The sequence below is a fragment of the Crocodylus siamensis genome, chromosome 12, assembly GCF_052110815.1.
Source record: "Crocodylus siamensis isolate JL-2025a chromosome 12, ASM5211081v1, whole genome shotgun sequence".
In the NCBI taxonomy this organism is placed as follows: Eukaryota; Metazoa; Chordata; order Crocodylia; family Crocodylidae; genus Crocodylus; species Crocodylus siamensis.
The window spans coordinates 4,287,619-4,300,567 of NC_143406.1; the positions used below are offsets into that span (position 1 = coordinate 4,287,619).

General features: G+C 45.8%; 1 protein-coding gene across 1 annotated transcript; it reads right to left on the reverse strand.

Moving 5' to 3' along the window:
• Positions 1–1,192: 1,192 nt before the first annotated feature.
• LOC149854484 (neutral phospholipase A2 agkistrodotoxin-like) lies at positions 1,193–3,990 on the reverse strand. Its single transcript, XM_090023164.1, has 4 exons — positions 3,903–3,990; positions 3,085–3,229; positions 2,396–2,502; positions 1,193–1,669 (listed from the first exon to the last, which is right to left on the reverse strand). The coding sequence occupies exons 1-4, from the start codon at positions 3,988–3,990 to the stop codon at positions 1,479–1,481; spliced, it is 531 nt and encodes a 176-aa protein (XP_089879290.1). The 3' UTR covers positions 1,193–1,478.
• Positions 3,991–12,949: the final 8,959 nt, after the last annotated feature.

Here is a 12,949-nt window from a genome sequence, read left to right on the forward strand (position 1 = left end):
CTAAAAAAATCCCTGTTATGAAGTGGAGAATTGTGTGGAAGTTGAGCTTTTTCCTTATTTTGAGATTCAAAAGTGGGCCCATTTCCCCAGAAAAATTTATAAAGTATAAAGTGAAAAGGGTGCGTTTTCCAGGGTAAATGTCTGACTTTATGAATCAAAAAGAGTTTCCATGAGCCAGGGTTTCACGCTTTCATGTCCAAGCTTTACCTGCAAAATATACAAGTGCTTGAGCCCAAGAAAGCAAGACAAAGCCTGCGGTGATGTGTGGGGAATAGATACAGGCAACTTCAGCTGGCACCTGTGCGCACTCTTTAAGCCTCCTTGAGAGTCATGCTATTACACACAGCTGGGTCACTTTGCTGTTGCCAAAGTTGCTGCAGGTGGGAACGCAGCAATTCAAGAGGAAACGGGAGCTTTTTTTGTTGTCCCTGAAACGGTTCATCTGCTGGTTTGGTGGAAAATGTTAAGCAGTATTTTTTTCTTTTTGTATGTCTCCACCTGCCCAAGATGAAAACGGAGCCTATGTGAAGAGTCAGGCCTCAGCTTCCTGTACCCAGGACAGCAAAGTGAGCCAGAGCAACAAACCACAGGAAAGGGCGGATGCTAACCACAGAAACCAGCCCACTCCTTACTGTCTGTTCCAGAGGTCTCTGTTCCAGTGACCCCCTGACACTGTGGGTAACCAAGAGTAGGAGGGGGGTCTCTAGACACTATACAAAAGGTTGGGGTTTTTTTGGTATTTCAGCAGCAACTCATCAGCTCAGGCTCCCGTGGTTTTGGGTTCTGCACAGATATGGAACAGTGGGAAAAAGTTCAGCTCAACTGGCCACGCTGGAGCACAAAGAGGGGTCCAGCTCCCTTTTATTTAGAAGTAAAATAAAGGACACAGAATGATAAGCAAAGCGCATGGAAACCAAACTGTAGTCAGTATGGGAAACAGTAGAGAGCTTCCTTCATCACTCCTATGAGACTGCTACTTATCCAAACAATCCCTAGTCACCATCTTAATACTACGTTTAGCACCCTTTAGAGCAACGCTGAGGTCAGAGCTGTGTTGTGCAAGATGCTGTACTGATGCAGCACTCTAAGAGAGAGTACCATGCAGTTTAAACTCAAGCAGACAAAGGGTAGGGAAAAGGCAGGATTATTTTCTCCCCATTTTACAGGTGGGTAAACTAAGCAACTAGCTACCTTGCCCAAGATCATATAGGAAGTCATGAACAGAGCCAGGAATAGAACCCAGTCCCGTGCCTCCAACATATTCCCTCTCACTGTATGAGCCGTTGTCCAGAGATCATTCTCTTTTGGTTCGGTGTATGCTAATCAGACAGTGAAGGTCAATCCAGTTCATTATTCTTAAGCAGTTCTGCAGACTTTTTCTTTACAGAAGAGCTGTCTGAAAGCACAGGCCTTTTATAGCTCCACCCCCGGCACTGGGCTGATTTTTCCTGGGGAAGCGTTGGACAAGGGAAATCTTGTCAGTTAAATGCTCCATTGAAGGACTGGCAGGGACTCAGGCAGCCCCTATAGCACTCAGGTGTGGATCCCGTGCACTTGCTGTCTCGGTAGCGAACGAAACGCGAATTGTACGTGTCCAGGTTTTTCTCCAGGCAGAACACGGCATTCCTGTCACATGCACAGACCTGCTCTTCACACCAGCTCCCCAAAGCTGCAGAGACAAAGGGAGAAATGCATTTTGCATTGACATTGAGGAAGCCCCATGATGGGGAAGGTGTCTGACTTCCCAGGCCTGAATTTATACCTGGGCTGTGTGATGGCAGCATGGGGAGAGTGTAATTGTACCAATCTCCCCCCTCCCACTGTGCAGTATGTCGGAGAGGGTGTCTTTGAGCTCTGAGCAGTCTGAAAGGTCAGTGTTAGCGGAGGGGACAGAGAGGGCACCGACACACCTCAAACTGGAGGCGGTTTTCAGATTTGGGAAGTTTAAAGCATGGAGGCAATTCACTGCCTGCATCGCTTCACAACAGTCTGGTAAGCATCCGCCCGAATGGCCACATCTGGGAAATCCACATGCAGCTGGCTGCATGCGCCTCACCTTACCTATATTGTTGCCCAAGGGACCAAGTCAATAGCATCGGGATCTGAATCAGGACTTTCAAAGAATCAAGGTATTGCAACTCTAGAAGTTTCAGGTTATGAATTCACTTCTTTGGTCAATGGCATTTGAGACAAGACAGCTAAAGTCCTTTCAGGTGCCCTGGCCCTTCTTTCTCTACTTCCTCCATTTCTCTGTTTGGATCAACAGTCATGCAGCGACTTCTGGCAATCAGGTGTTGAGGTCTCAGAGTGAAAATCTCTTAGAAGGGAAGCAGTGGGCTAATTTGACAGGAGAAGCAAAGCAAACGCCCCATTTTTCCAAGGGGAGAGCACTCACCACAGATTATATTCCCATTCTTGTAGGCATAATCATACCGCTTGGTGTTTCCGTGACAGTCACTCTCCTTCAGCTTTTTATAGCAGCAGTTGTGAATATGGCAACACCTCCAGGGAAAAGGAAGGAGAGAGAGACATGCGTTACGGATCTGCTGACAATTGCAGAAACCCACTTCCACTGCAGCAGGAACACGAGGCCATTGCTTTGCTGGTTGTTGGATTCCCTGCGTGTACATAGGGTATTCACACTCAATATATGCATTTACTCCTGTTTAAATGTAACTGGACATAAAACCAGAAACACGTGGGGAAGCAGTCAGCAGAAGTGGACTTTTTTGCAGAAGTCATTAAACCTCTCTAGGGGTTTTCTATCACTTTCATTTCCTGGAAAGGACCTTGGCCAATAAACCTTACTTCACTTTATAGTGATATTTAAGCACCAGCATTTTCTCTCTACTGCCTGAATCCCAAGCATATATAATTCCCTTTCGTTATGACTTGTGAACATTTCACACTCAGCCTTTCCACCTTGACAAGTGATGGAGGAGCTTTTCCTTACAATTCCCTGGATGAAAAGTTTTGGTTATTGTGGGTTGGGGTAAGGGGATTTTTGACGTTTCGTTTTGCAGAGATCCATGAAAATGACAGCATGCATGTGGTTTTAGTGATTCAAACCCAGCTGTTCTTTACCAATCCGTGGCATCCTTTGGTTCCCCCTTGCCTTTTGACCCACAGTAGCAGCCATAGCCGTAATAACTCAGGATAGCACCTTTGCCAGTGACTTGTTTAATCATCTTTTGATATTCCAGAACGCTCCCATTCACCTCCAGGAGACCTGCAAACCAGCAATAGTGTTAGGAAAGATACTCTGTTCCTAGGAAGCTTGCCTTCTTCCTCTCCTGCTTATACACATTGTGAGCTCAATGGATTGTGTGAGCGACACTAGGAATCATCACCTCCTTGCCCAGGGTGGCACATGGTGTATGCCACAGCCCTGAGGTAGGGCTGTGGGGTATTCTCCCTCCTTCATGGGAGCTGTCCCGGATCAACGATGCGCAATCTATATCCCAGCCACTAAATTGGAGCAGATTTCTTCCCACCCCACCCTGTGGCTCTGCTTTACCCAGAGGCTGACACAGAAGGAGGTAGGGCCAAGACACCAGCTCCTCCCCTCACCCTTGGTCCAGCTTTTAGGCAGCATTTGAGCTGCCAGGGACTGCTACTATTGTAAAAGCTCTTGTGCAGCCATACATGGAGAAAGGTAAACATTTAGGCACTCCAGTGATTTGACCCAGTTGTTCACAAGCTGGACCACCTTCTTACAGTAAAGCTTCTGCTGACATCAATGAATGCCCCTGCCTGGAGCCCAGACCCCGAGCTGTGACCAAGGTTATCCAGTACTAAGCCTTGCTTGTGGTCCCCTGATGCTGGGGCTATCCATTGGGCCCTGAATGGAAGCAGAGCAGTAGCAATGGTGAGGGCGTCATTTGGACGTTTTCTATACTTACTGCAAGCAACCAGCAATGCGAATATGTGGCGATTCCTCATCTTTGTGCAGAACCTGGGATAAGAAACCCAAACGACCTGATTCTTCATTCAGGCAAACAAAGATGTCTGGTATAGCGGGGCTACTGCATGGGAAGTAGTTGAGAGGGCAGAAAGGCACGTTTCAAGTCAAGTCCGGTCTTGGACAGCAGAGACAGAACAGACTATCCTTTTACCATGCCGTGATACCCCGGCATCAGGGCTCTGCATGTCTCCCTGTGTTTGAGTCAGTGTGCAGGCCAGTAGAGAGATAAAAATACATCATTGCTGAACTTGAAGAGGAGGCTGGTGCCCCAGCCCTCTCTAATCCTCCCAGAGTTTTTTCCTGCATCGCCCCTCCTGCCTTGCAGTGGTATTTCATCAGCCTGCCATGAGCAGGCCCTCAGACCCTACCTCCCCCCGTGGGAGATCCTGGCTCTCCTGATGCCAATGCTAATACTTCCAGTGACTTCCACACAATCAGGATTTCACCTTAGGAGTCTAATGTCACCCCAAGTTCTCTTCCTTTGGCTGCTTTTCTTCTGTGATACCAGAGGACCTGGAACATAGCAGGAGAAAGGGTCCGGGCCTCTGCCCTGCTCTATATAGGTGTGCTAGGGTGACTCCAATAGCCCAGCCCCCCCCCGATTAATCCTTTGGAGGACAGTATCTTGAATAAGTCAGCTTGCCACTGAAATATGTTTAGCCCAGCTCCTTCCTCATTGATCAGAGGGTATTTAGGGTCTGGGGAACCCTAATGGCTAAAGTCTAGTCTTGGCTGCAGTGGAGTGAGGAGCATGCTCAGTGGAAATCAGCCCCAGGCACAGAGAATAAATGATCTGTTCCCTGTCTCATCACCAGTTATATGGACCACCCCAGATGCCTTGCAAATAGCTGCAACTTTTCATATTGGTCTTCAGAGCCTTGATACCGTGATACAAGAGCACAGGCTGTGAATATCTGTCTGTCTGTTTACTGCATCTGTCATCTTCCCGTGTAAAGCTGCATAGCAAGGTGCCTATTAGACACAAAGCCAATTCCCTCTTGTAAAACACTTACTTCCTCTGGGTTTGGAAGACCTGGGCAGTTGGTGTAACATCTGACCTGTGCTGGTGAGTGTCTTCCCTTATATACACAGCTCTATCCCTCCCACCGCTACCCCAGCCAGATCAATGTTGTTTTCTACCATCAATAATTCAGGTTGTTCCAGATGAATGACTGCATCTATAATAGGAGTTCCATGGTTTTTTTCCCCGCTCTCCGGGGAGAAAGGGCACTTCCATTCTGTTTAAGTTTGGCTCGGTTATCGTGTGGAAGACCCTTTGGAAGAATCTCTGGTTTGTCTCTGGCTCCTTCCTGGAATACTCCTAATGTGATATAAACTCCCAGGCTGGAGTTCACATCCAGATATCTCTGGAAAAGTCTTATTTTAGTGCTGATTTGATCAGAAACTGATTTTCTCCTCAGAAAAATGAGCCATGATCATAGCCCCATGGAAGGCAATGAGAGTTTGGCCATCAAGGGAACACAGTGATTAGGAGTTTTGCCATTGATTTCAATAGGACCGGCCAAGATTTCAGCCCATATTTCACAAATAGAGGTTAAGATGTGAAGAGGATTAGCACAGTGAATATGCATACCCCAGTGACTCCAAGTTCCCTCTGTGTTTGTACAGTACTTTGCACTAAGGTCTGTTTCTGAAGCACCTAGACACGATGGACCTCACTACCAATTCTGGTATCGCCTATCTGCAGTATGGCTAGGGCATACTTTCACGCAAAAATTCTGCCAGTATTTTAAAAAATCTTTTGTGTTCTCTCTTTTTACATTTGATCATTTATTCCCCTGAATGCACAAAGACTAGCAGGGAGGTGTGCATGGGGGGAGACTTAAATGACTGACTTAAATCCAGTATTAATGACTGACTTAAATCTAGTTACACAGCGGAAATGCATGCAAATAGTTTGTGCTCAGAGGGTGGTGAAAATGCCTAGGATACTTGGACAATAAGACTAGCCTGTGACAGTTTGCATGCCCCCTGCCCCACTGGTCCGGAATAAGCCTCATTCACTTACCCTGTCTGAGGAGCCTCATCCCTGACTTACCTCCAGCTTCAAGCAAGTGTGCTGCAAGGGGTTAGTCACTCCTTCCTATTGAGTTCCAGAGGTTGCTCAGCTCCAGTAGGTTGCAACAATGCTTGTTACTGCGAAGAAGGGAGGAGTGGAAAGGTGGTTTCTTTTGCAACTTGATGGAGCTGTTTCTAATTTCAATGCATGCAGGAATAAAATGGATTCTGTTGTTAAAAACCTCATGGACTTTATTCAGACCTGGGTCAGGGCTCACTTTCTGGGCAGCACCAGTTGGCGACAGGCCCCAGTGAATGGAGGTTGTGGAAGGTTCTGAGGTGATTGGAGCGAGAGCTTTGGCTCGGATCTCTCTCTTTTACAGACTCAAACGATCCCATATTAGACAATGAGCAGATATTAAAAAAAAAATTCTTGGAAGTTACCTTTCAACATGCACATCATGTGTTTCAGCTGCGCTGCCTGGTTGAGAACATGAGCTCCTTGGGACGTGGACTGCATCAGCCTGTACATCTGTGTACTGATGAGCACACCAATGGCTTTTAATAATTGATATTAATGATTGAACGCATGTCACTCAGCTGTGTGGTGTATGTAATTTGTTGTGCCTGTTTTTAACTTGATGCTTTGCTTTCACAAGCCAACCTGCGCTATCAGTAGGCTTCTGGGCAGACAGTTTGGCCAGTGACAAGGACTTTAAAGGCACTGGATGTTCTCACCTGCCACGTCTTTGGTGTAAACTAATTAAGGGAGGAAGATCGATCTATGTCCTCTTCCCGTGTCTTATGTCTTGCACAGCATCATAAGGCCTCACTCAGGACTCTGCCTCCCCTGCACCCCACTTAGTGCCAACCTGATGGTCCTTTTGTAACAAACAATGTCTGAATCTAATTCTCTCCCCTTTTCCATCAGGGAAACCTTGGGGTTTAAGCTCTTCTATTTGGCTATACAGTCCACACTGTCCCTTATGCACGTTGTGACTAAGGCATACTGTTAGGAGTGCTCTATAGACTTCTCTCACTCACAGTTTTAATGTCCTTTATTTCTTTTCCTCCTTTGGGCTTGTCATCGTTCCAGCTCTGGTTTTCAGCATCGGGCATCCACGCCTACTTTACCGGTAAGTAATCTGGCTCCTCCGAGTCAGCTCTGTGGAATCACCCTTCTGCGTGATTCCACCAACCGTCCCTCCTAGGATGGAAGAGCTGGCAAGGAAGAGCACCTGTTAAGTGTGTGGCAGATCTAGTTGGGAGCAGGCCAAAAGGATGGAGGAGGGTCGTGTGGGAAGGGGCATGATCTATGTGCTAATGGAGAGGCTGCCTCTTCCCAGTGATTGCTGTGCAGAGCTGGAAGCTGGTAGTGCATACATGGAATTTTTGAGCCAATTTGAACATTCAGACATGTGACTGGAGGTTGCTGCAATGGGGGTTTTTGCAGCCATGGAGTTGGAAGCTATTTTTGGTTTGTTTGCTGGCTGTGCTATTGGTGTGTGGGACTATGGACATGTTGTATTTGTAGCACTACACGTGCACTTGTAGCACTACAAAAAGAGTACAGACGTGCACAATGTCTATATCGACACACGATGGATCTTCCACCAATGTCTGTACCGCCACAAAACTGCTCTTGTTTTAAACAGGAACTTGTCTTTAGCACTATGTTCTGTAGCGTTACATGTAACTTGTGTTTAGTGCACATGGGAGTCTTAGTGCTACTGAACCTCAGCCAGACCCCCTGAGAGTGATTTGTTCATTGCACAAAAGACACAAACCCCTGGCAGGTCCTCATGGGTGACCACCTACAGGTGACAGACTCCAACTCTCAAACAGTTCTATCTCAACCCAACAGTGACATCTGTCTGATGTTGGGGGGATGAATACATGAGACTGAGGCTCAGTGCTTAAAATATTGCTTCCTACGCAGAGAAGCTGCAGGGCACCTATTTTATTAGGAAGGTGATGGAAGGCTAAGAGCAAGAAGACATACACAGTATGTTAGGCTGGCAAGTGGATATACTTGGTTATGTTCTGCACATCAAGCGTGCTGCTGGGAAACAACTGAAAATCTGCTACTGGGATGTAGGGGTGCTGAGGCTTCAGACAGGCTTAACGGAATGCTCCAGTTCTGCTCTTCTTTTTATAAACTTTATGCCAAGATCTCTAAGGCATGCCTCTTCTCTAATTTCCCCCAATTTTGCCCTTATTATTTTGCCCAGTCAGAAAGCAACAGGATTCTGATATAAGTCTACAGATCACATCATCAGTTGTTGTGAACAGGTGTATTTCCACTGTCCTGGATGCAGCTGTGTCAATTCAGCAGTTAGTGGAGGTCCATTGAAGACACTGGCTCTGCTGCATTTTGCACTGCTGAAGATCTGCTTCCTATGGAGTTGGCTCTGAAAGGAAAATTAAAACTTCCCTGCTTCTGCCCCTACTCCAGTCCTATGATGGGAGTTGGGAGTGTGGCCTTCTGGGCTAATTTGCAGGTCCCTTGAGCCCAACAGTGTCTACACGTTGGTATCTACACGTGCTTGGGGCACCATGCTAGCAGACTAAGTGACAGGCTTCGGGGCCTTATTCAGAAGCTGTAGATAGGTGTAATGATCAGCTCATTTAATCCAGATTTATCCCGCTTTGGGCCCATTTGGGCCCAGTGTACTCCTCCTGATTTCCAGACAGTTGCTCCTTATTTATAACAGGGTTGAATCGGCGCAGAATTAAGGGCATTCAATCACTGCATCACAACCCAGCTTACGGTAGATCATGTTGGTTGTTTATAAGCAACCACTGAGATGTCTGTTTTGTTAACAGCAAACCCAAATCAATAACAGAATTCAATTTGTCAGGCCTAGTTCAGGTATCTGATTAGTTTTTAATTTTTTTCAACTGTTATTTAAAGAATAAATAAAGAATAGATTCAGTAACCACACGTAAATAGCTTCATCATTAAAACACAACTCATGCAAACATAGCATGAAAATGCCCTGATGCACAGCATATAAAAATTACATTTGTATATTTATATACACATCCATTGAGATACCACTGGTAACCAGACCTTATAATAAAAGCAATAAAACTCAGTGCTTTTATCTTGTGCAAATATCAAGTACATTGACTTTTGTCTATTAGGAAATCAGAACAAATTTGGGGCTCATAGTTTCATAGTTTCATAGTAGCTAGAGTCGGCTGTGGCTCTCTTCTTAACATGAGATCATGTTGCCGTTTGTTTAAATAGTAGCGGTAACTCTTATTGTAGCTCCCTAAATTATTTTTCAAGCGCAGCACAAAGTGCTTGTCATGTTCACAGAGCCACTTGCTGCATCAGGATCCTGCCCCTGCAAACAAAAGGAATCCAGAAGGCATATTATATATGTTAACAGAGTGTCTTTGAGTGAGGGAGTGAGGTTGGCAATTATTCAGTAGAATATATATTAAGAAGGGACTGCTGGCTGCTAGGGAACTACACAGTATTAAAACCCCACTCCATGGTATTACGGTAAAAGATATGACACTGAATACAACTTACTACTCACAGCAGACAGGGACTGTCGTGGTTTACAGTCTGTTAATTAATCTGATCTAAGATGGGAATGCAAAATGGTTTAATACGTTTTGAAAAATATGATATGTATTACATCTGGCAGCTGATGAGGAACTGTTTGATGAAGCATTTCTGCATGGCAAAGTGCTAACACATACTCTAATATGATGTCACACTGCAGTGTGTGACCCCTACTACAGCGGCTAGCTTCCTCCTGGGGGACCATGTCTACTTTTGCAGAAGGAAACTTATGAGAAAACACTTTTGTAACCATTTACAGCATGTCAGTAAAACAGTTGTGTTCAAGCTTTCCATGAGCCCACACACCATCTGTCCTGTTCTGTCTGAGCTCTGTAATCACCTTCCATGTCTAAGTCCCCTGGAGTCCTGGTTCTAGTTGCTAATACACCAATCATGAAAAATAATAATGAACAAATCTCTCTTTTTTTGGTTCTTTAGCCACTTCATTCTAGGTGTTGGGAAAATTCCTATGATGCCTGTTAAAATTCAGTGTATTTACCTTTCAGCCCAACTACCATCTGTCCAGAATAATTTGTCAACCTTATCTCTCGTTCAGGCAAAGGACTTTATGATCTGCAGCTCTTCTGAGTAGGAGCTACTTCTGGATCACAGGTCATTGCACAGGAGGTAGCTGAGAGGAGAGAGGAACCTGAAGGCTGGGAGCAGTGGAGCTCAGGACCACTGGTTGCCAAGGAATGGAGGTGGAGGCAAACATCTCCAAGCATAAACCATAATGGGAGACATCAAACATCTCCAAGCATGAACCATAATGGGAGACGTTCCAAAGGACTTCATGAGACCTGTGCAGTATTGAGACCCTTTCTGGGCTTAATATGGGGCTTCAAGTGTTGCCTAGATGCAACGTCATCTTTCCATATGGGGGTGAATTTCTTCCACTGAGTCTAACAATATATGGTTAGCACCTTCCCTGTTCTTCCCTCCTTCTGACATTGCTGCTTTGGCTGAGAGGGAGCCACCATTTAAGCGAAGAGGCTGATGCTCCTTTAGGATTTTGGCACTAATGACTTTGCTTCATCCATCCTGGCTCAAAAACTGGCTTCTCCCATTGTGTCCATGCATCACCTAATTGTCTCACCCTGAGACACAAATACTTGGAATGGTTGAGCATTAGACTAGAACGGTGAATCAAGCTCATTGATTGCATGTCTTCACACCAGATCCTCTAGCTCTAGCTGGACTGTTGGGTCTTTTATAGAAAATACATTGAACTGCGCTGTGTAGTATGTGGATCTCATAGAAAGAAAAAATGGGAATGGGGCGGGCTGGAAAAGCAGTAGAAAATGGAGGGTGGTGAGAAAAGGAAGCAGTGAAAAGAAAGGAGAGAAGTCACTTGAACCCTCCAGTGTCTTAGCATCTCCTGTTATGCTTTGTCCTAGGAGCAACACAGCACAGTGAAAGGTGCCCTGCTGCATTACCTGCAAACAAGGACAATGGGATCTATCACTCATTTGCAATGATAAATCCATGGAAGGATCCCTTGCCCTCCAGCTCTGTCTCCTGCTTGGCCTTTGATGTTCATAATTCACTGCCTTCCATACCTTGCCCGACTGATAACAGCCACCATAGTCCGTGTCAAGCCACTTGTGCCCAGCCCAGGTCTTCCTGGTGGAAAGCTCCACTCTCTTCTGAGTCTGCTAAGCTTTGCAGAGAGTAAATTACAGCTAGGACCAACCTAGCTGGGTTCCCAGTTTGTCCAAGAGGGTCCTCACTGGGTCATCTGATAGAAATGTTTCCTGTGAACAAGAAGGGCCCCAGTGAGTCTCTGTTATAATGCTAGATGCACATACAACAAATGCATCCAGTGGGATGACAAGCTGTGCTAGCCAGTTCATTTCCTTCCAGTGTCTGTTCTTAGGTGCTAGAAACATCTGGTTGGACTAATTCCAATGGTAATCCACATTTGCTGCAGTGCAATTGCAGCAGACGTCAAACAAGCCTAATGCTAGTAAGAGGTAATGCTAGCCTCCAGTCCAAGCTTCTCAAATACAATATTCATTATTTGGAAAATAATACAGCAGCAGGGGTACTAAAATATCATCCCTCTTCTGTGGTTGGGAATAATCCCATCTCTAGTACCAATCTACTTCTGAATAGATGACTACTTTTGGATGGCCTTTTGGCCCAACTCCTTAGTCCCATTTGACACAGGAACTGAAGCCATCTGCAGAATAAGTACACACAATTCTCATTCTGAGTAACTCAAGAGCACTTGATGATGAGCTGGAAATATGTCATTTCCAGAAAATTGAAAGCAAGCTGAAGTGAGAATAGACACTCTCCATCCTCTTCCTTATTTTTTGCAGGCCCTGTGGTGCCCACAGCTGTAGAAATCATTTGTAGACCTCTCCATTGGAGATTCAGTTGTTAAAATCCCATGGATTTCATTGGGCCTGAACTGAGATTCGAGGCAGCGTGGTTGGCTAACAAGGCCCGTGGAGTGGAGGTTGGGGTGGCTTGGGGGTTTTGAAGTGACTGGACTGAGGGATTTGGCTCAGATCTCTCTCTTTTACAGACCCAAATGGTCCCACATCAGATACTGAGCAGATATCATTAAAAAATACTTGAACATTGGCCTACAATTGGCTTTGAACTGCAGGTTTAGAACATAAGCTCCTTGGGGCATGGACTATGTCATCTGGTAGGTCTGTGTACTGCTGGGCACACTGATGGCTCTCATTAATAGATATTAATGAATGCATGGTGTGGTGCTGGATATAGGAGCCAGTCAGGTCCATATAAACCAGGGTGTAAGAGCTGGCAAGGAAGAGCATATGTTCTGTGTGTGACGGATGTAGCTGGGAGCAGGCCAAAGGGATGGAAGAGGGTGTTGTCTTCTCTTAGCAGCTTCTTCCCAGTGATTGCTGTGCAATGCATAAAGACCAAAGAGGGGTAGCCCACATGGCCAGCCTCTGTAGGGTCCCAGAGGAAGACACTTCTCCTCCCCTTGGTGCCAGAACTCATTTGATTCTTTCAAGAGAGTCAGGGGAGAAAAACTGATGCATATTAAACAGCCATTTTCCATCTAACTGAGCCCTGTGAAGAGGCTCTGGTCTCTATTTTGCAATAGCTCCATTTAAGAACATAAGATGACAGGGCTGTGTCACCGAATCCAGTCCCCTGCAATTGCAGACGACCAGTTACCAAGGGGACCCCAAAATCAAGGGCTCCCCAAAACACCAAGAACCACCTGCAATATGGCACAGCTAAAAGCAGGGGAGATGAGGACACTGCCAATGCTTTGCCACTGCAGTGACAGCGAAGTAATTGGGTAATGTATACTCAGAAGATCCTCAGAAGATGACTTTGCCCTGTGCAGAAATCTCTACAGCCTTTGCCTTTCTGACCCCAGGTTTGGCCCTCGGTAT

Bases quoted from the DNA above. Each gene is read 5' to 3' on its own strand.
- LOC149854484 (XM_090023164.1), bottom strand. From the start codon at position 3,990: ATGAAGAATCAGGTCGTTTGGGTTTCTTATCCCAGGTTCTGCACAAAG. The intron at 3,230-3,902 runs GTAAGTATAGAA...GCTGGTTTGCAG, and splicing joins CGCATTGCTGGTTGCTTGCA to GTCTCCTGGAGGTGAATGGG. The intron at 1,670-2,395 runs GTGAGTGCTCTC...TTGTCTCTGCAG, and splicing joins GAATGGGAATATAATCTGTG to CTTTGGGGAGCTGGTGTGAA.